At 34.5% G+C, this 19103-nt stretch overlaps 1 protein-coding gene across 3 annotated transcripts in view; it reads left to right on the top strand.

The window, feature by feature from the left end:
- The window catches only part of NRPC2 (nuclear RNA polymerase C2), a 71931-nt gene that overhangs the window by 24092 nt on the left and 28736 nt on the right, over positions 1-19103 (top strand). For all 3 annotated transcript variants that reach the window (XR_016524556.1, XM_039047984.2, XM_039047985.2), the window contains 20 exons: positions 710-748; positions 3944-3994; positions 4086-4184; positions 4905-4964; positions 5118-5210; positions 5526-5627; positions 6669-6779; positions 7302-7418; positions 11588-11704; positions 11837-11917; positions 12436-12540; positions 12668-12748; positions 12836-12967; positions 13050-13094; positions 15543-15620; positions 15687-15826; positions 15974-16064; positions 17710-17828; positions 17909-18044; positions 18140-18270. Coding sequence is in view for 2 of the 3 variants with exons in the window: in XM_039047984.2 (XP_038903912.1) it covers positions 710-748; positions 3944-3994; positions 4086-4184; positions 4905-4964; positions 5118-5210; positions 5526-5627; positions 6669-6779; positions 7302-7418; positions 11588-11704; positions 11837-11917; positions 12436-12540; positions 12668-12748; positions 12836-12967; positions 13050-13094; positions 15543-15620; positions 15687-15826; positions 15974-16064; positions 17710-17828; positions 17909-18044; positions 18140-18270 (1928 nt within the window). In the remaining variant the exon portion in view is untranslated. The remainder of the gene's footprint in view (positions 1-709; positions 749-3943; positions 3995-4085; positions 4185-4904; positions 4965-5117; positions 5211-5525; positions 5628-6668; positions 6780-7301; positions 7419-11587; positions 11705-11836; positions 11918-12435; positions 12541-12667; positions 12749-12835; positions 12968-13049; positions 13095-15542; positions 15621-15686; positions 15827-15973; positions 16065-17709; positions 17829-17908; positions 18045-18139; positions 18271-19103) is intronic.

The raw sequence follows: 19103 nt of genomic DNA, 5'->3' as shown, positions 1-19103 counted from the left end.
GAAACATGAGTTTTATCCTTCCCCACCACAAAACCTTCAAACAACCCTTTTCCATGGAGTTTTGCAACAGGCAGACTTAAGACTTCTGTAACTAGGAGAAAGAGGAAAGGGGATAGTGGGTCACCTTGCCTAATTCCCCTAGAAGCAAAAATTCTCCATATTGGGCTTCCATTATAAATATTGAGATCTTGGGTCTTTGACACAACCCATTATCCATGTAATCCATCTGAGAAATATAGATGTTTAAGTATTAGTATAACAATTAGTTTTGCAACATGTGGTTTTCGATTCTTTACTTTCATTTGTCTTATATTTTTAATATATTTAGTATTACAGATATTTATACATTTTCTTATTTTCCTTTACTAGGAAATAGGAAATATATCTTTCTTAGAGGTTTCTCTCATTTGGTATACTTGAGCTTTCTTAGTTTTGATATTTGTAGTTTGATTTTAACCACAATTAGATTAAGATATGACTTATTTATAAACTTGGCAGTTTTTTAATGTCCCTGGTTCAATCGGGATGTGGGCATTTTTTTTTGTTTGAATTAGACTAATTCTCTTTGCCTTTGTACACTATACCCGTTGTTCTAGTATTATTCTTATCTGATATTTTAGGATTTCAACCATCATAAATGTTCGTGTATTGCTTTTGTGAATGTGTTTCCATGTTTTTTTTTTAAAGAATTTTGTTTGTTTTCTGGCAGGTGAAGAAGTTTCAATTTGCTAGTGCTCCTCCAGAAAAGGTTTTCTTCTTTCTCATTCATTTTAAGTTTTTGAATATAAATTGAAAGTTCTGATTGTTTTATGGGGAACATTTTTAGCTGTAGTCTTTTTTTTTTTTTTTATTGGTATTGGAAATGATTTTTTTGACTAATGAAATGATGTAAAATATCTGATGGGTTACTCGACAACTCTCCAATCAGCCGGGATAGAAATTATAGCATAATTACAAAAAGAAAAGGGGTGTTCATGAGTTGGGTTGGGTAGGGCTGGGTAGGGTTAGGGGCAATTTGGAGCAACCTGAATTTGGGTTGACCGATCTCTGACCTAAACAACCTAGTTAGGGAGGGCAAGACAAAATATAAAGGTTGGGTTGGGTTATTAGGATAGTTGGGTTTCTTGAGCACTCCTAAAGGAAACCTTAGATTTTGTATGCTAGAATGAGGGAAAAGGCATAATAAAGTTTCTAGAACTTATCGCTCTACATTCAGGTTGGCTGACTTGTGGTTTGAGAGAAATCAAAGGGTGTTTCATGATAAATTCCTTGGCTGGTTAGATCGCTTTGAAGCTGCCCATCGGAATGCTTCTTTGTGATGCATTCAATCCAAGCAATTCGAGGCTTATTCCATTCAAGATTTTTGCTCTAGCTGGCGGGCGTTTATCTTTACCGCATAGTTTGCTCTTGCTTCATCTGTTTTGCTTTTTTTTTTTTTTTTTTTTTGTTGTTGTTATGTTGTAGTTTTTGTTGGATGGAAGTTGTCTTTCTTGGTATCTTTATTCGATCATTGTAAGAGAAGTGCTTTTGCCTTGAATACTTTTATATTGAGATTAGCTTGTAGGAAGTGATGAGGGCGCTAAGGGGGTGTCAACCTAGTTGAGATGCCTAGGTGCACCTCCTGATCCATAGGTCTTATACTTTATACTCTTTGTATAACTCTCTCGTACTTTGAGTATCAGTCTCATTTATTTCTATTGATGAAGAGACTTGTTTTCTTCCAAGAAAAAAAAAAATTAGAACTTATTGTTTCATGTAGTTAGGATATATTTCGGTATGCTCTAACCAAAAGTTTTATAAGAGCAAATGAGTGGCATCGATCCATGGGATGTAGTACTAAGTGAATGATGGCCCATAAAATGATGAGATCATTGGATTTCAAAATTCGCTTGGCCAAATTTCAGACAAGAGGGTGTTTGAGAATTTTGGTCGGAGATCGTGGTCATTAGAAGCTTCTGCAAAGTTCTTAGTCAAGTCCCTCTTGCACACTTGGCCCTTTCATCTCCATTAGATATGCCATTTTTTAAGGCCCTTTGGAAGACCAAAAGTCCGTGGTGAGTCAACATCCTTGTGTGGGTTATGGTTTTCAGTTAGCTAAATTGTTCCTCGGTCTTGCAAAGGAAGCTCCCCCGTATTGCTGTCTCCATCCATTTGCCCTCTATGAAGTGGAAGGTGAAGATCTACAACACCTTTTCTTTGATTGCATTCATGCCGCACGGTGCTAGTGGAGCTTATATTCTCCTTCTTCAAAGTTGCTTGGATTTTTTGGTGATGATTTTCGTGACATTGTTCATCAACTTCTAATAGGTCCAGCTTTGAAAGTAGGCACTCGGTTGATACAGGCTAATGCGTTTAAGGCGACGCTTGCTGCACTTAGCACTTAGGTTTGAAAGAAACCAAAGGGTGTTTCATGACAAACAACTTAGGTGGTTGGTTTGTTTTGAAGTTGCTCAGTTGAATGCTTCATCTTTGTGGACCTTAACCAAGCTTTTTGAAGGTTTCTCCATTCAAGACACGTTTAAATTGGCGTGCTTTTATTTTTCCAGCTTAAGTTTGTAGTCATGATGTATTGTTATAGTTAGATTGATGTGCTCTTTGTTTTCTTTTGTTCTTTGGAATGATTTTATTAGATTATTTTGGAGATGATGAGGATGCTAAGGGAGTGTCAACCTAGTTGAGATTCATGGGTGCATCTTCTGTCCTTAGGTTACTTTTGCTCATTGTTTCTCTTTCTTGTACTTTGAGCATTAGTCTCATTCCATTATTTCAATGGAGAGACTCGTTTCCTTTTTTAAAAAAAGATCATTCTCACAGCATTGGGTCTTCCCCCTCATGTATGGACAACTAATGAATAATACTTTTCCTTCAAGAATTCTCCAAGATTCTTAGTCCACATCATCAAAGCTATTTAGCATTCAAAGGAGGAAGCAGGTTGAAGATTTTTGTGTTATTGTTTTTTAGAAGGAAATAAATTTTTTTATTGATATAATGAAAAGAGTTTAATGCTCAAATTACAAAGATACTTAATAATTCAAGCAAACTATAAGATGAAGCAAGACAAGGGGATTAATAGACGTACCCAGACATCTCAACTAGGTTGACACATCTTTAGCTCCCTCATCACATCCCAATACTTACATAATGAAGAGAGATGATGTTCCACATAAGTTGACAAATAATACAGTACAATATATTCTTATAAACCAAAGAAGTAAAGTTGCATCTAAACTAGGGAAGTAAAAGCTCTCCAATTTAGACATATGCCTTGCAGCGAGAAGCTTGAGAATGACTTGGAAAGAGAGCACTAGGTGGATGCATCAAGTCTAGCAACTTCGAAGTAGTACACCCACGATAAGGAATTTTCTATTCGAACCTATGGCCATCTTTTTTTGAATTTCAAGATTATCAAAGACGATTTCATTCCATGTTCGGGTTTGATTTTCTCCGTCTTGGTTCACCTAGAGAAGAGTCCAGAAGAGGAGAGGCAGCTGATTCTTCGAACATCAAACCAAATTCCACTAAGCAAAGCCTTCGCTGCATCTACCCAAAGGAGGTAAACTTGATTTTTCAACTTAGGGCCACCCAAGATTTGGACAACATTGTCTTTGAAATAAGCACCGAACAACAACCACAATTGAAAAATGCCGAGAAGCTTCTGCCAGCATGCCACAGAATAACTGCAATTGAATGGCTCTCTTGGGATTGTACTTTTACATTTTCTAGCTCTTCGTTTTGTTTCCTTGTAATTTGAGCAATAGTCTCTTTTCATTTTATCAATGAAAAGTTATGTTTCTTTTCAAAAAGAAAAAAAAAGCCATGGCAAACTGGGAAGCTTTTTGGTAGCACCCTGGCTTTAGTTATTTTGTGTATGTTACATGCATTGATGAATTCTGTTCTTTGTTAAGGAAAAAAATGATAACTCTACTTTTGATTCATTTATCAGGAAGGAAGGGCTCTAGGGATACTTCGTGATGTTTTTCTTGCCAATGTCCCTGTGAGTGAAGTTTCTCTCATATTGATTTATTTTGATTATTATATTTGTTTGTTTTAACGACTCATGCTCTTCATTTATGTTCTCTGATTAGGTGCATAAGAATAACTTCCGTCCAAAATGCATATATGTTGCAGTTATGATGAGACGGATGATGGATGCAATTTTGAATAAGGATGCTATGGATGACAAGGTAAAGTTGCTACTTGCTAACGTGGATGTTTTATTATCAGTTTCTACAAAAAAATCATATATCTGTATGGATGTACCATGTTTGTCCTCCGTCTATATGGTATGAAACATGGAGTAGACTGAAATTCTTGGAGCAATCTTGAAGTAGGAGTATTATTGAGGTTGAAAATGAAGACAAAGGTCCTTTTAAATAGATCCAAAAGGAAAGGGTTGTTACGCACCTAATTAACTAATTCTAAACCTAAGCCCCTTTAAATAGACCCAAAGGGGAAGGACTTTGTCGCACCTAAACTAAAATAAAAATTAAACAATAGAACAATTATAAAGAGATTACATAGTTTGTCTAAAATATCTCTACATCAAAACGTCTACTTAATAAAAAGTTGTAGTTCATTGTCAAAGTTATTACACAACATGTTTGGAATGCCATGGTGTATGAATTACTATTTACTAGAGTTATCTTTTGGTCAGTTTGAATTTGAGTAGAAAGAAATAATAGGATTTTCAAAGAGAAGATTAGAGAGAGATAAAAAGTGCGAAGAGTATGGATAGAGATATGGACATGACACAAACACAATAATATAATAACTTCTAAAAATCTAGGCAAGGATACATTTCTAAATTCTTTCTTAAGTGTTCATGAATATACATATCTAACGTGCTTAATCAGTGTCCAACATATGATAGATTTTTAAAGGATAGTTTCTTGTTGAAGCTATAGGATTATGTTGGCAACAAACGTTTGGAGCTATCTGGTCAGTTGATCTCTTTACTTTTTGAGGTATGTGCTATTTACTCCTACCTGCGGATACACTCTTCAATTGCTGTTTGATATTTAACTGTGTTCTCACAAAGGAAAAAAATCAACAAATAAAATAATAATAATAATAATAATAAAAATGAACTGAAGTGTTTACTTGTAATTGCTCTGTAGGATTTATTCAAGACAATGGTTAGTGAAGTGAAGAAGACAATTGATAAGCTTCTTGGAAAGCACAGTAGGTCAAGTCGGTTTGACTTCTCACAGGTTAGAATCTATTTTCAAATTTCTATGTGATATGCAACTAAAATTTTGAGGGTTTTTGGTTTGAAATTATTTTTGACATGAAGCTATAATGATTTTTGAGCTGGTGGGAGAATAAAGGGGTAAGGTACCCTTTTCCTATTTTTTATTAATTCTGGTTAAATTGTAGAAGAAAAGGTATCAAATGTATATCTATGAAGGCAAGCTTGGGTGGTAGCAAGTTTTAGTGTCAACTGGAAGAATACAATGATTTATTGAAAAACATTTCTTTCCCTTTTAGTTCAGTAATTTTATTAAATATATTTATGTATTGTGCAGCATCTGAATTCAAATATTATTTCATTTGGGCTAGAAAGGACCCTTTCAACTGGTAACTGGGATGTCAAAAGGTTCAGGATGCATCGGAAGGGGATGAGTCAGGTCGTTCATCTCCTCTGTGTCTATTATCATTCAATTCAGTTGGTGTTTACTGCATTGAATAACACTGAAAATTTCGCTAGCCATATTTTGGATTTCTGATTTTTTCCCTTTTCCGACCAAATTATTGTTCCTTGGTCTATCAATGGATATAACTAAACGCCAGTTGAGTAATGGCTTATTTTTGTCGTTTTATTTGCATCCACTTTTTTATGCCTCATATTGTGTAGATTGGTCAAGTTGTTGGGAAGTATAGTCAAGTCAATTTAGTTTGAATGGTTTGTGGACGATCTGATCTCTAAGAGTGCCATATTCTAGGAGAAACCATGTGATTACCATGCCCATCTTTAAGGCATTAGTAGGAGGAACACATATTTCTTTGATAGAAGATAGATTTATTTTTTTTGAAAATGTAACAAACAAAATAGGAAGAGGCTAGAGAGTCTCCTGGCATCGTGTGGATTACAAAGGCAGTTCCACTGGGCCAAAAGTGAGCCTTCAGGCTTCAATATATATTGTTAATGACGAATTCTCTAGTCAACAATTGAACATGATGCTATTTTGTGGAAGACATTCAATCTTTTTTTTTTTTTTTTTTTTTGGATGAATCGATGAAGACATTCAATCTTTTGAAACTGACACTATTGAAAGTTATTTCACATGCAAGGGAGTTGGTCGTTTTATTGATTTTGAAGACTTCAAGTCATGATCTTGTACATTCTTTTTTCAGTTAATTATGAGAGGATTCTTCTTTATTAGAAATTTTGAAAGAAGGTAAAGGAAAATGTATAATTATCAGAAGAGGGCAAATACAATAACCTTTCACGACAAATAGGCTTCCCAACCTTCACATCCTTTCTCTACATTTTTCCCTATAGAACTTGTGCTTAGCCTTCTTTGCTATAATTTATTTTATACCGAGTATTTTAATTTTCATTTATGAGGATGCTCACTTCTTAATCGTTTCTTTGTGATTTATCTAGCAGCTTTATTCTTTTTTTTTTTTTTTAGCACACCTGTTTGATGCAGTCCTCTTGTCAATAGGTTCTTGCTAGGTTATCTTTTATTTCTACTATGGGCCATGTGACTAGAGTCTCCCCTCAGTTTGAGAAGTCCAGGAAAGTTAGTGGACCAAGAGCATTACAACCTAGCCAGGTAAGGGTAATCAGTGAACATCATGCATAGTTTTATCTTAATAATTATTACTGTTATTGTTAGATCATATAATAGTAAATTTGCCTTCACCCATCAACTTAAACTTTTGGGTCAATTGGTGATTTAAGATGGTATTAGAGCAGGTGTTCCAGAAGGTCCTATGTTCAGACCCTTGCAATGTTACTTCCTTCCTATTTAATATTGATTTTCATTTGTTCGGTCTTCTACATATTTGAAGCCCATAAGTGAGGGAGAGTGTTAGATGGTATAATATTAAATTTATCTTCACCCATTAGCTTAAGCTTTTGGGTGATTTTGTATAGTTGGAGTCCTTTGTAGAGAGATTTTCCCCCTTTTTGTGGGCTTGGTTTTTGTATGCTTGTGTATTCTTTCATTTTTTTTTCTCAATGGAAGTTGTTCTTATATAAAAAAAAAGAAGTTAATATTAGATCATCTAATAGTTCTTTTCATGACTCTATATACAGAATATTTCTTACTTATTTGTGAAACTTGTTGCTGTAGTGGGGTATGCTTTGCCCATGCGATACTCCAGAAGGTGAGGCTTGTGGACTGGTAAAAAACTTGGCTCTGATGACTCATGTAACAACAGATCAAGAAGAAGGCCCATTAATTTCTTTGGTATTGCTCATTGAACATAACTTTCCCATTTGGGCCCTCTTTTTTACAGCATATCTTTCCCCCTGTGAACTGTCGCAGGACTTTCTTTTATTTATTTATTTAATTTGATATTGCCAATCAACGACTTAAAGGATTCATGATGAAAAACAAGGTAAAACGTAAGTTTCCAATAAAAAATGAAGATAAAAAGATTAATGCTGAAAATACTCAGGCTAGGTCGCCAGATACTATACCTATTCCAGAATTAGTCGGTTGAATATTCTTGTCTTTGCATACACGTCCTCTTTTGGTTTATCATGAATGTTTTATTTGAGATTGTAGAAGATTTTCTCATCTGGCCTGCCTTTGTTGAAGTTGAAGATATGTAGCTTGGATTTTTTGAAAACATTATCCTACTTTTCAAGAAGATCTAAATTAGAAATTTCTTCCAAGTTAAATTCCTATTTAGAATTTATAGTCATGGCTGAGTGTAAAAACCTTTTTCCAATGAGATTGCTAAATTCCCTTGAGAAGCCTTAGGAGGTTGGCCTTATTTATATCATCTGCAGTTAGCAATAGAGCTACCTAAACAGGAAAGGGTGACATGCAAGATTCCGAACACACGAACAGAAATAACTTCTATTGTTGATAGACTACATAAACTCAGGCTACACAACTATGCACCTCAAATGCAGGCTATACAACTCTCCAAAATCTACTCTCCAGCTGCACACAACCCTAGGCTTCATATGCTGAACTTGTACGCCAAACAGCTCCTCATAGATTTCCTTGAATGCCTAAACTTCCCACATTTCCATTGTGGAATTTCACTCCTCTCCCAAATCTAAAATTCTCTATCCTTTTGACTTTTGGTGGCGTTAAAAAGATTCTTTGATTGATTATCGGTTCCTCAGTTCCTTCTGCACTGCACCGGTCATTCCTTCCATTTGCTGACCTTAGGCTGTCCACTACCACGCCACTCGTAGACCGTCTCTCCCTGCCACGTCGGTCGTATTGACGCCTTGCCACCATTCTTCTCATAGCCGGCTGACCTCTAAGTTGCCACCATTCTTCTCATAGCCGGCTGACCTCAAAGTTCTGTGTCTGTGTTCCTCTCTGAACATAGGCCATGCACCATCATCCTCTCTCCGATCCAGCATCGCAAACCAGAAATTTAAGTGTGGCCAAAATTGCAAATATTTTCTGGTGTGCCCAAAACAATCAGAAAATTGTACAGGACAAAATTGAGTTCGTTCGAGTCAACGACCTTGTTTATTAATGTCGCCTCGGACATCTGGGAATTAGGAAAGCAATTACAGTTTGAAGAATCGAGCCAAAGAAAGGGCTTCATCCCCTTGCTTTTGGATGGACAAGAAGCCTTTATTCATTCGATATGGTGGCTCATGGAAAAAAAAAAAAAAAAACTCTTTGATTGGCCTTCACTCAAGCTTTTTTCTGGCATCTTTGAGACCAGGGTAATGGTCATCTTTTTAGGGACACTTTCTCCATCTGTATCATTTTCTGGCATATGTTTTCTTTACTGTTTCTTTTTTGTGCAAATCTAAACACCTTTTTATCCAATATAATTTATCATATTTAATCTTCAATTAGAGGGTTTTGTTGTAATCACCAAAGCAGTTTTTACACCGTTTATTACATCAATCAATGAAATTGTTTCTTCCTTTAAAAAAATAAAAAATGTATTTCTCTATTTTTCTGCATTTTCCTAATGTAAGTATGCTCTTTTTTAATTTCTTGTCACACCTCACAAATCTCATATTCTCCATTCTTTTTGCTCCTCTCTCTCCCCTCTCTTCCTTTCCCTTTCACGTAACTTGCCACCCATCTCTCCTTTTCCCACTTAAATTTGTTTGTTCATTTACTTTATATTTTCTAATTTTTCTCTCTCTAATTTTTGCATTTTCCTAATATAAATATATGTATATTTTTATTACTCTTTGGTGTGTAAACCAGAGGAGTTTTATGAATCAATTGTAAAATCTTATTCAAATGAAAGGTTCATCCCTTATTTATAGGTAAGGGTTACAATTTATTCTAACTAATTAACTTTTATTGGTTATCAACTAATCTTTGACCGGTTATAAGCAAGTAACCGGTTAATTAATTCTTAAAATCCTAAGTACAAGTGATGCATCATATTCCTCCCCCTTTACAAGAAACTCATCCTCAAGTTCAAATGGTATGTCAACTATGTTGTAAATAAAATCCTAAAGGATCAGTAGGTGCACTTGGGTATCTCAACTAGGTTGGCACCCCCTTAGCACCTTCATCATATCCAAGATGGAGTTCAAGTAACTAACTGAAAGTTATCTAGAGCATGATAAGGATGTAAGTTTGCTACGTTGAACACTGGGTTGATGTGTAAGTCCGGTAGTAAGTCTGAACGATAGGCATTTGGACCATATGCTTGAAGGACTTTGAAAGGGCCAAGTTTCCCATTCTTTAGTTTGTTGTAGGTGCCGGCTGGGAATCTGCTCTTTCGAAGGTGAACCATCACTAGGTTGCCTTCATGGAATTGTTGGAACTGTCTATGTTGATCTGCCGCTTTTTTGTATGATGTGTTGGCACATTCGATGTTGGCTTGGACGTCTTGATGTAGTTTAATGATTTTTTCTACCATTTCTTCAGCATCACTGTTTGCATCAAAAGAAGAAGGGAGTTGAGCAAGATCTATAGTTAAAGAAGGAAGTTTAATATAAACAATTTCAAAGGGACACTTCCCTGTCGATCTATTCTTCATGAAATTAAAAGCGAATTGAGCTTGTGCAAGTACCAGGTCCCATTGTCTTGGATGTTCTCCACTAAGGCATTGTATTAAGTTTCTCAAAGATCGGTTTGTGACATCTGTTTGTCCATTAGTTTGTGGGTGACTTATGGATCTATATTTCAGAGAATTATGGAATTTTCTCTGCAAAGTTTCCAAAAGTGGCTGAGAAATTTGACATCTCTATCAGATACTATTGTTTTTGGACCTCCATGGAGGCGTACAACTTCTCTGAAAAAAAGATTAGCAATATGGACAGCATCATGTTATTTCTTACAAGCAAGAAAATGTACCATTTTACTAAACTTCTCAACAATAACCATTACGAAGCGTGTCCTCTTTGGGTTTTTGGCAGTCCAAGGACAAAGTCCATGGCATGGTCCTCCCAAATAGAAGTTGGAGTTGGTAAAGGGGTATATAGGCTTGCATTAGTGGAAGACACTTTGGCCGTATGACAAATAAAGCATCTTTTAACAAAATTTTGAACATCTTTTCTGAGTTGGGCCAGTAGAATCGAGAAGACAGTAGTTCAAACGTTTTGTATTTAAACTAAATTTATATAATAATATTATAATACAGTCATATAATAATTTTGTATAATTTATCATCATTTAGACTTTTGATTATGTTACAGCATTAGTTTTTTTTATCTTTTGTTATCTCATTGATGTAATCACACACGTATTTCTCTCTTTCTATACGATAATATCAAATTATTTAAGTGATTAATGTTTTGTTTATTATTACTGAATAATGAATTTGTTTGTTCTAACATGTTTATCTGTCAATGGATCTATGATCTATCTATCTAATTTTTGTTCATTTACCGACATTTATCAATACTTTATTTTTTTATTAGAGCACACGTTTGACTTGAACAAGCTATAGTTAGAGTTTTATTGAGGTGATATCTATGACTTTCTCTTGAATATATGTCAAGATATTCGTAAATTTGAGTTATTGATATTGACATGATATCAATATTTTCATCCTTGCTTGGTATTTGGAAAATATCATAGGGCATCACTTCTACCATAATATTAGAATCTTGTGGAAAAGTTGTAAAGATATTTGGTGGAAAGCTTGGATGGGGGCAGGAACACAGACTTCTTAACAATTCTTCTTAACCGAGTCTTATAGGTTTACTCACTTCAAGGCTTCTGTGGGAAGTCGTTTCTATTTTCCTTTGAATTATTATGGACCTTTTGTAATTAGTACTGATTGGAGAATTTTGCAATCAATTTTGGTTCTTTTTGGGTTTTTTTCTTGGTCTTTTTTAATTTTTTTAAAATAATATTATAAGATATTAAAACGTTGAGTGATCAATACCTTTTTGTACGGTCAAGTTTGCATCAACGTCCCAATATTTGATATAATTTTGAATTGTAAATTTCCGTATCAATAGTGCTATTGTTTGGGTGTCGAAGACTTGGAGCTTCTTTCTGCAGAAGAGCTACACACACCAAATTCCTTTCTTGTTATTTTTAATGGACGGATTCTTGGGAAGCATCGGAGGCCACAGGTGGAGATATTTTTTGTTTTTTATTATTATTATTTTTTATAGCTTACGTACCATGTGTGATTGTAAATTTATTTGTAACATGTTTGTTGATCATATTTTCATCTTGTTCACACCTTATCTGCTTCTATTTAGTATTTTGCTACTGGTATGAGAATGCTGAGGAGAGCTGGAAAAATTGGCGAGTTTGTCAGTGTCTTTGTGAATGAGAAGCAGGTGAGTTTCTTTTCTGCTCGTGTTCCCCTATGCTCAATGTGCCAGCTACTCTAGGTTTGTTCTTATGTTACAATACCTTAGCATAGTATTCAGCACTTTAGAATAACAGTATGCAGTCGTTTTTAGCATAAAGTTTTAATTTATACATGTATTGTTGCAGTCACTTTAACCCATTCTGCTGAAGGAATTCAAGCAACATCTTTCATTTTAAATGCCTTAAGCCCTGAGCATGGGTATTATGCTCTATGTATCAATCATATTGTTTTGAAATTTGCTTTGTTTATAAAAAAGTTTGGTTAGAATTCTGGTGAAGAAGCTGAAAAAGTTGCATTTTCTTCAGTGGAAATGTGACTTCCCACGTATTCATGTTTACACACAATTGAGACACTAGTTTCACGAGACCATGTTCCTACTTGGCTAGGCTTATGGTTTCCTTCTTCATTTTAAATGTCAATCTTTGTTGCCTGTTATTTATTACATCTGTGGACGATTAAGCCTGTTTGACTAACTTGCATCAGCACTGTGTATACATTGCTTCTGATGGAGGACGAGTTTGCCGTCCACTTGTCATTGCTGACAAAGGTGTATCTAGGATTAAAGAATACCATATGAAAGAGTTATCGGTATGTGCACTTAGTTACATTTAGTTACCAGTGCTTAAAGTGTTCCTTCTTTTTGTATCAATTTTTACCTTCAGATTGGAAATGAAAATATTTTTTGTCCACTTCTTTTTATTTATTTTTTCCACAGGATGGAGTTCGTACATTTGATGATTTTTTACGGGATGGTTTAATTGAGTATCTTGATGTGAATGAGGAGAATAATGCTTTGGTATACTCATAACTGAATTGTCTGATGTTCTTTGGTTGCGATGTGTTATTTGATCAATAAAAGTATACTGAGTGCATACTTTTTCAGATTGCTTTATATGAAGGAGAAGCTACACCTGAAACAACCCATATCGAGATAGAGCCCTTTACCATTTTAGGTGTTGTAGCTGGGCTAATTCCATATCCTCATCATAACCAGTCACCTAGAAACACGTATCAGGTTTGTTTTTTAAACCTCCATGTTTTTCTCCCTACCTATTAATTATTTAAGTGTCTTTAATTAACTATATTCTTATTCATAGTGCGCTATGGGAAAGCAAGCCATGGGAAATATTGCATACAATCAGGCAAGTATCTTTTTTGGATCATTGATTGCAAGCTTCAGCTCTTCTTCTTCTTTTTTTTTTTTTTTTTTTTTTTCCCCTGCTTAAGTGGTAGGGTAGTAGCTTCTTGGTGCTACTAAATTCCTTTGTGAAAGTGAAGAATTTTTTGGCCTCATTCAAACCTAATTCTCCTGAAATTACTTGATATTTACAGAGAATAGTAAGAATAACCACCGATCCTATGAATTGGTTGTGGTTTTAAACTAGGTAAAAATCGTTAATATATCTAGCATGATTATAATTGATTTTAAATTCTTGCTGGAACAAATAAATTAAGTTGTGTGGTTCGCAGTTGCTGGATCCCGTTATGGGGTAAGTTTGTTTCTAATTTTATAGAATTAACAAAATAAAACAAGCAAAAATTTTCTTGAAGAAGTCTTTTGTCAGTATTTTGAGAACCTAGCCATTTCTAACTGGAAACTCGAGAACAATTTGCATGAATTCTCTTTCAAGACTTTGCATGATGTGTTCAAGATTTGGAAAGAAGCTCCGAATGAAAATACCTCTAAATCTGATTATTAACTAAAGGAAAGGCAGTTTATATACTGACCTATCCTGGAAGACTAAAGAACCAATGCTACATACGGCTGGTTTGAAAATCAGATCAAAAGTTACAATACAGTAACTAAAAATTACAGCAAGCCAAAATAATAAAACACTTAAACATGAATAAATCAGATTCCCTCCGACCAACAAGAATGAAACTCATCCTTGAGTTAGGAACTAAGTGAAAAGGCATCTGAGGGAAATACTCAGATAAATCAGCAATATTGAAAACTGGGCAGATTCGGAAATCATCCGGTAGCTCCACCTTATAGGCATTATCTCCATAATACATGAGAACCCAAAAAGGACTGAGCTTCCGAGGCTTTAGCTTGTTATCTGTGCTGACACGGACCATGATTTGGAAAGATGAATCATGACAAGATCTCCTTCTTTGAATTCCTTGAACCGATGATGGGCATCAACCTTCCCTTTGTAAGAAGCTGTCATTTGAGTTAAATGATCTGTGACCTCCTTGTGTAAAGCTGCGGTTCTATCAGCCTTTGATTCAGCTTTCAAGCTAAAATCAAAAGAAGATGGGATATTAGATAAGTCAACATGAAGTAGACCAAAATCCTGGAGAAATCATGTAGAGTAGAAGTATTATTAATGTGTTAAATGAAGATTAAAGATCCCTTTAAATAGACCCAAAGAGAAAGGGTTGTTACACGCCTAACTACCTAACTAAATCTAAACCTAAGCCCCCTTTTAATAGACCCAGAGGGGAAGTTGTTTTCACATCTAAACTAAAACAAAATTGTAAATTAATACAATTGGAAAAATTACATAATTTGACTAAAATATCCTACATCACAACATTCAGGTGAGGGGGTTTGGTGTAAACAACCTCAAATGGGGACTTCCCTACGCCAATTGCACATTTGGTTGTACGTGAACTCAGTGAGGTAAGGTGAGGTCCCATTGCTTCGGTTTATCTCCAGACAGTGAATTAAATTTCCCAAAACTCTATTTGTCACTTCAGGTTGACCGGCAGTTTGGAGGTGATTAGTTCTGCTAAAATTTAAGCTGGTATTAAACTTCCGCCAAAGAGGATTTTTTTTTTTTAATGGTTTTCTTCTGCCAAAGAGTTCCAAAAATAACCAAGGAACTTTACATCTTGGTCAGAAACAGTGGACTTAGGAATTCCATGGAGATGAACTTCTCTGATAAAAAATCTTGATTTCTTGCATGTCTTTGCTCTCCTTGGATTTGATTTCTTGCTCTCATTTCTTCTATTATCTAGTTGTTGTGGTGGTTGTTTCACAGTCATCAACTCAATTTGCCTAGCCAAAGTCTCCATCAACGTCTGGATAGTGGCAATGCTGTTTCTGATTTCTCCCATGGCACCCTCCAACATCAGCAAGCCTCAGTCACGGTTTTGGGAGAAAATCCTTCTGGTGGAACAAGTTGGGTGTCATCGCCTTTAACCTGGCTGGTATTTGCTGCAAGATTCCCAACCGTCAAGGTCCGAAGATTTTGCTCTGATACTAAAATTAATGTGTCCAAGATTTGGAAAGAAGCTCTGAATGAAAATACCTCTAAATCTGATCATTAACTAAAGGAAAGACTTTATATACTGACCTATCCTGGAAACATTCTAAGACTAAAGAACCAAAAGCCACACATGGTTGGTTTGGAAAACAAATCAAAAGTTACAAAACAGTAACTAAAAATCACAGCAAGCCAAAATAATAAAACACTTGAACTAGAATACATCATCACCCTTCTTTTCATTTTCAATTAAACTAGAATACATCATCTCAGTTCTTTTCATGTTCTAGAATTTATAGGTTTATGTTACTTGAAAGGCTCCCACGTTGAACAAGGTGTTTTCTTAAGTAGTTTTGAGAATATTGTTGTATCTTGCAGTTAAGACGGATGGACACATTACTTTACTTGCTGGTGTATCCCCAGAGACCCTTGTTAACAACCAGGACAATTGAGCTGGTTGGTATGATGTATATTTTTGAGCTTCAAACGTTATGGGTGCACAATTAATTACTTTGCTCTCAGGTTGGATATGACAAGCTTGGAGCAGGCCAGAATGCAACTGTTGCCGTCATGAGTTACAGTGGCTATGATATAGAGGATGCGATCGTCATGAATAAATCGTCACTTGATCGTGGTTTTGGTCGTTGTATTGTTTTTAAAAAGTATGAAAATTTACTTCGGAGCTTAAAGTTATATTTGCTGCATGTTAAAGCTACTTGCTACCTATTTTGTTTGGACTATGTCATCAATGGGTTAGATTGCAACAAGAAGAATGTTCTTTATAACCACTTATGTTCTGTAATGTGCAGATATTCTTCTGTCAACCAGAAGTATGAAAACAACACTGCTGACAGGATAGTAAGGCCGAATAGAAATGAAGATTTTACAGGAAATATGCAGGTAACAGATCACATATTCATAGCTTCTTTTACTGGAATTATATGGCTTATTGTGTATGCTTCTGTGAATGGTTATTGTTTCCATTCAACTATTTCTGGTAATTCATTGTTCGACCATATGATAAGTAATAGTAACCTCCCCATTATCTCTTTCTAACCAAGCCTTCTCACTTAAGTGTGTAACCATATCTCCCAGTCACTGAACTTTACTTTACGGGTTACGTCAGTGGAATGACCACCGATAGAATGCAACGCATCTTTCAATATTTGGCCTCTACTCCTGAGTTCAGCGTACATGCTGTTATTCAGACTGAAAAAGTTTCTTGTACGTTACTCTTTTTCTTTTTTTCCCCTGCATTCATCAACGGTGAATGTTCCTTTGCTGCAATTTGGATATTGCTCATCAGTTCATGCAATCTTGATTTGAAATAGATTGGAAGTTTCACAATTATCCATAACTTGACTACAAAGCCTTTTCTTTTCCTTTTTTTTTTTCAATTTTTTTTTAATAAGAACAACTTGATTATAGTTGATCCGAGGACAACTGCAAGTAGATCAATATTGGAGTGTAATTTGTGCTCCACCATTGATTTGTCCTTGTGAACCTGGATGTTAAGGAAATTATAGTCTTCGTGGTGTTTTTCGGTGAACAAATGATGACAAGTAAAATGTTAAGGATTTGAAGGCATTGAACTAACTTTCTGGATCTTTCGACTCACTTTATCCGTCCAAGTATGATGGGTACATTTTCAGGGCTGGTAATCTTTAAGTTCTAGTGGATAAATAACATATCAGTGGAAGGATAATGGGTCAAGAGTTTATTGCACTTTACAGAATTTTTCTTTAATGTTTATTTATTTTCATGAATAATCTTTATTTGGTTGTGTTTTCAATCGTTGTTCTAAGTTGGTCAAAATTGGAGTGACTAAGTTGGTCAAAATTGAGGTGACTAAGTTGGTCAAAATTTGTTAAGCTTGCTGATCTATTTGGAAAATTGATGCAATATTCTAATTTTTACATGTCTTTTACTTTCCAATGGACTGGTTCCATTTTGTTCTCAGAAAATTTGTTTCCATAGTGATTTACTAGATATATCCTTGCATTGTAAGTCTTTTGACAACCGAATGAAATTGAATTCTTTTTTAACCTGAGTTTCCTAAATCTATTTTATGGAATCTAAGCCTTGATGTGAGAGAATGGATATGTAGCTAAATACAAAGCATCTTTCTGGTGTTAAATAGTTATTTTGCAAATAAATTCTTTCTTAATTGGAGGTATTTTTTGTAATCTTCATGTATTTTTAGAAGGCAAGGTTTTTTCCCCACTCCCAATGGGAGTTTGTTTCTTGTTAAAAAAAAAAAAAAGAAAAAAGAAATACATGTTGAAGAATAAGTACTGCTATTTGTAGCAGTAGAAGGCATGAATATTGATAAATATTTATCATGTAATCGATTGTTTCTTTATCTAGTCCTATACCAAATTGATCGAGTACAACATTTTTTGGGCAATGGAACTGAAATCTTGAGAGAATTTTACACTTTAAATTTTTTTATGGAATTCTCAACATATTCTCTTTTAGGCCTGAAGTTGACATAATCAATTGCACTGTAAGACTTGAACGTTTATCCGTTCTTTGATTTCTGTAGATATTAGATGATGATGGACTTGCTGCACCGGGAGAGATAATTAGACCAAATGACGTTTATGTCAACAAACAATCCCCCATCATCACGAAAGGGTCGCCCTTACCAGGAATACCAGATAGGTCAGTTGCAGTTCAAAGATGTTTTTGATAGGTCCCACTGAGGTTATTTGTTCTTACTCCTCCCTTTTTTTTGTTATCAGTGCATATAGGCCTTGCAGACAAATATTTAAAGGTTCTGAAGGAGAGCCGACGGTGGTTGATAGAGTGGCTCTTTCTACAGATAAGAATGACTGTTTATGTATCAAATTCTTGATTCGCCAGACCCGTAGACCAGAGGTGGGCATTATTTATGTAGAGGATCACCTTGAGTAACAATATCTCATTCATGGAAATTTCTTTTTATAAATTAATTTGAATGTTTTTTCTCTCAGCTTGGTGATAAGTTCAGTAGCAGACATGGACAAAAAGGTGTATGCGGCACAATTGTCCAGCAAGAAGATTTCCCATTTTCAGAACGTGGAATTTGTCCGGATCTAATTATGAATCCTCATGGATTCCCGAGGTAATGCATATTGCTTACTGTTAATTTCTTTTCTCCCTAATGCAATAGACCTAAACCTCTTGGCAGATCCAAAACTTGCTGTCATGGGGGAACAAATTTATACAAGGATAAAAATATGGCACATAAACTTCTAGATTCATGCCTATATATAGTCCTTAAGTTTTTAAAAATGCCTAGTAGGTCCTTAACTTTTCGATTTTTGTGTCTAATATATTCACAAAATATTAAAAAATGTAAAACTAAATGTTATATTTTTTTTTTGAGAATTATTAAACATTAAATTTAACTTTGTGTCTAATAAGTTAATATATCTACTAACTACAAAATTGAATATTTAAAGTTCAATTAGACTAATATTTTTTTGTCTAATAAAATGATTAATTTTTAAACAATTTTTATACTTATGAGATCTATTAAATATAAAATTGAAAGTTTATAGATCTATTAGACATTTTAAAGAGACTTGTAAGAGTCTAAATTGATTTATATATATATATATATATATATACACGCATCAGTCACTACTTTCAAAACTCAGGGTTTAAACTTATAATTTAACCTTCATATAAATGCAATTTAAATGCATTGATACATGATATCTAAAGTAATATTAATTACAGAAGTACTAGAAAGATTTATATAATTATGCACCTAAATATATAAGCAAAGAATGAATCTTAGAAATAAAAAATTAAATTAAAATAATATACAAATATATATGGTGAAAAGTTTAATTTATATATATTGAAAATTAGAAATATGAAATATGTTTGAGCGTATTAAGTTGGAAATTTAAAAATAATAAAACGGAGAAGATTTCAATATATATTAAT

Source organism: Benincasa hispida, chromosome 11, assembly GCF_027475165.1.
Source record: "Benincasa hispida cultivar pf3 chromosome 11, pf3_genome.v1.1, whole genome shotgun sequence".
NCBI lineage: Eukaryota > Viridiplantae > Streptophyta > Magnoliopsida > Cucurbitales > Cucurbitaceae > Benincasa > Benincasa hispida.
This window is presented reverse-complemented; position numbering and strand designations above follow the sequence as displayed.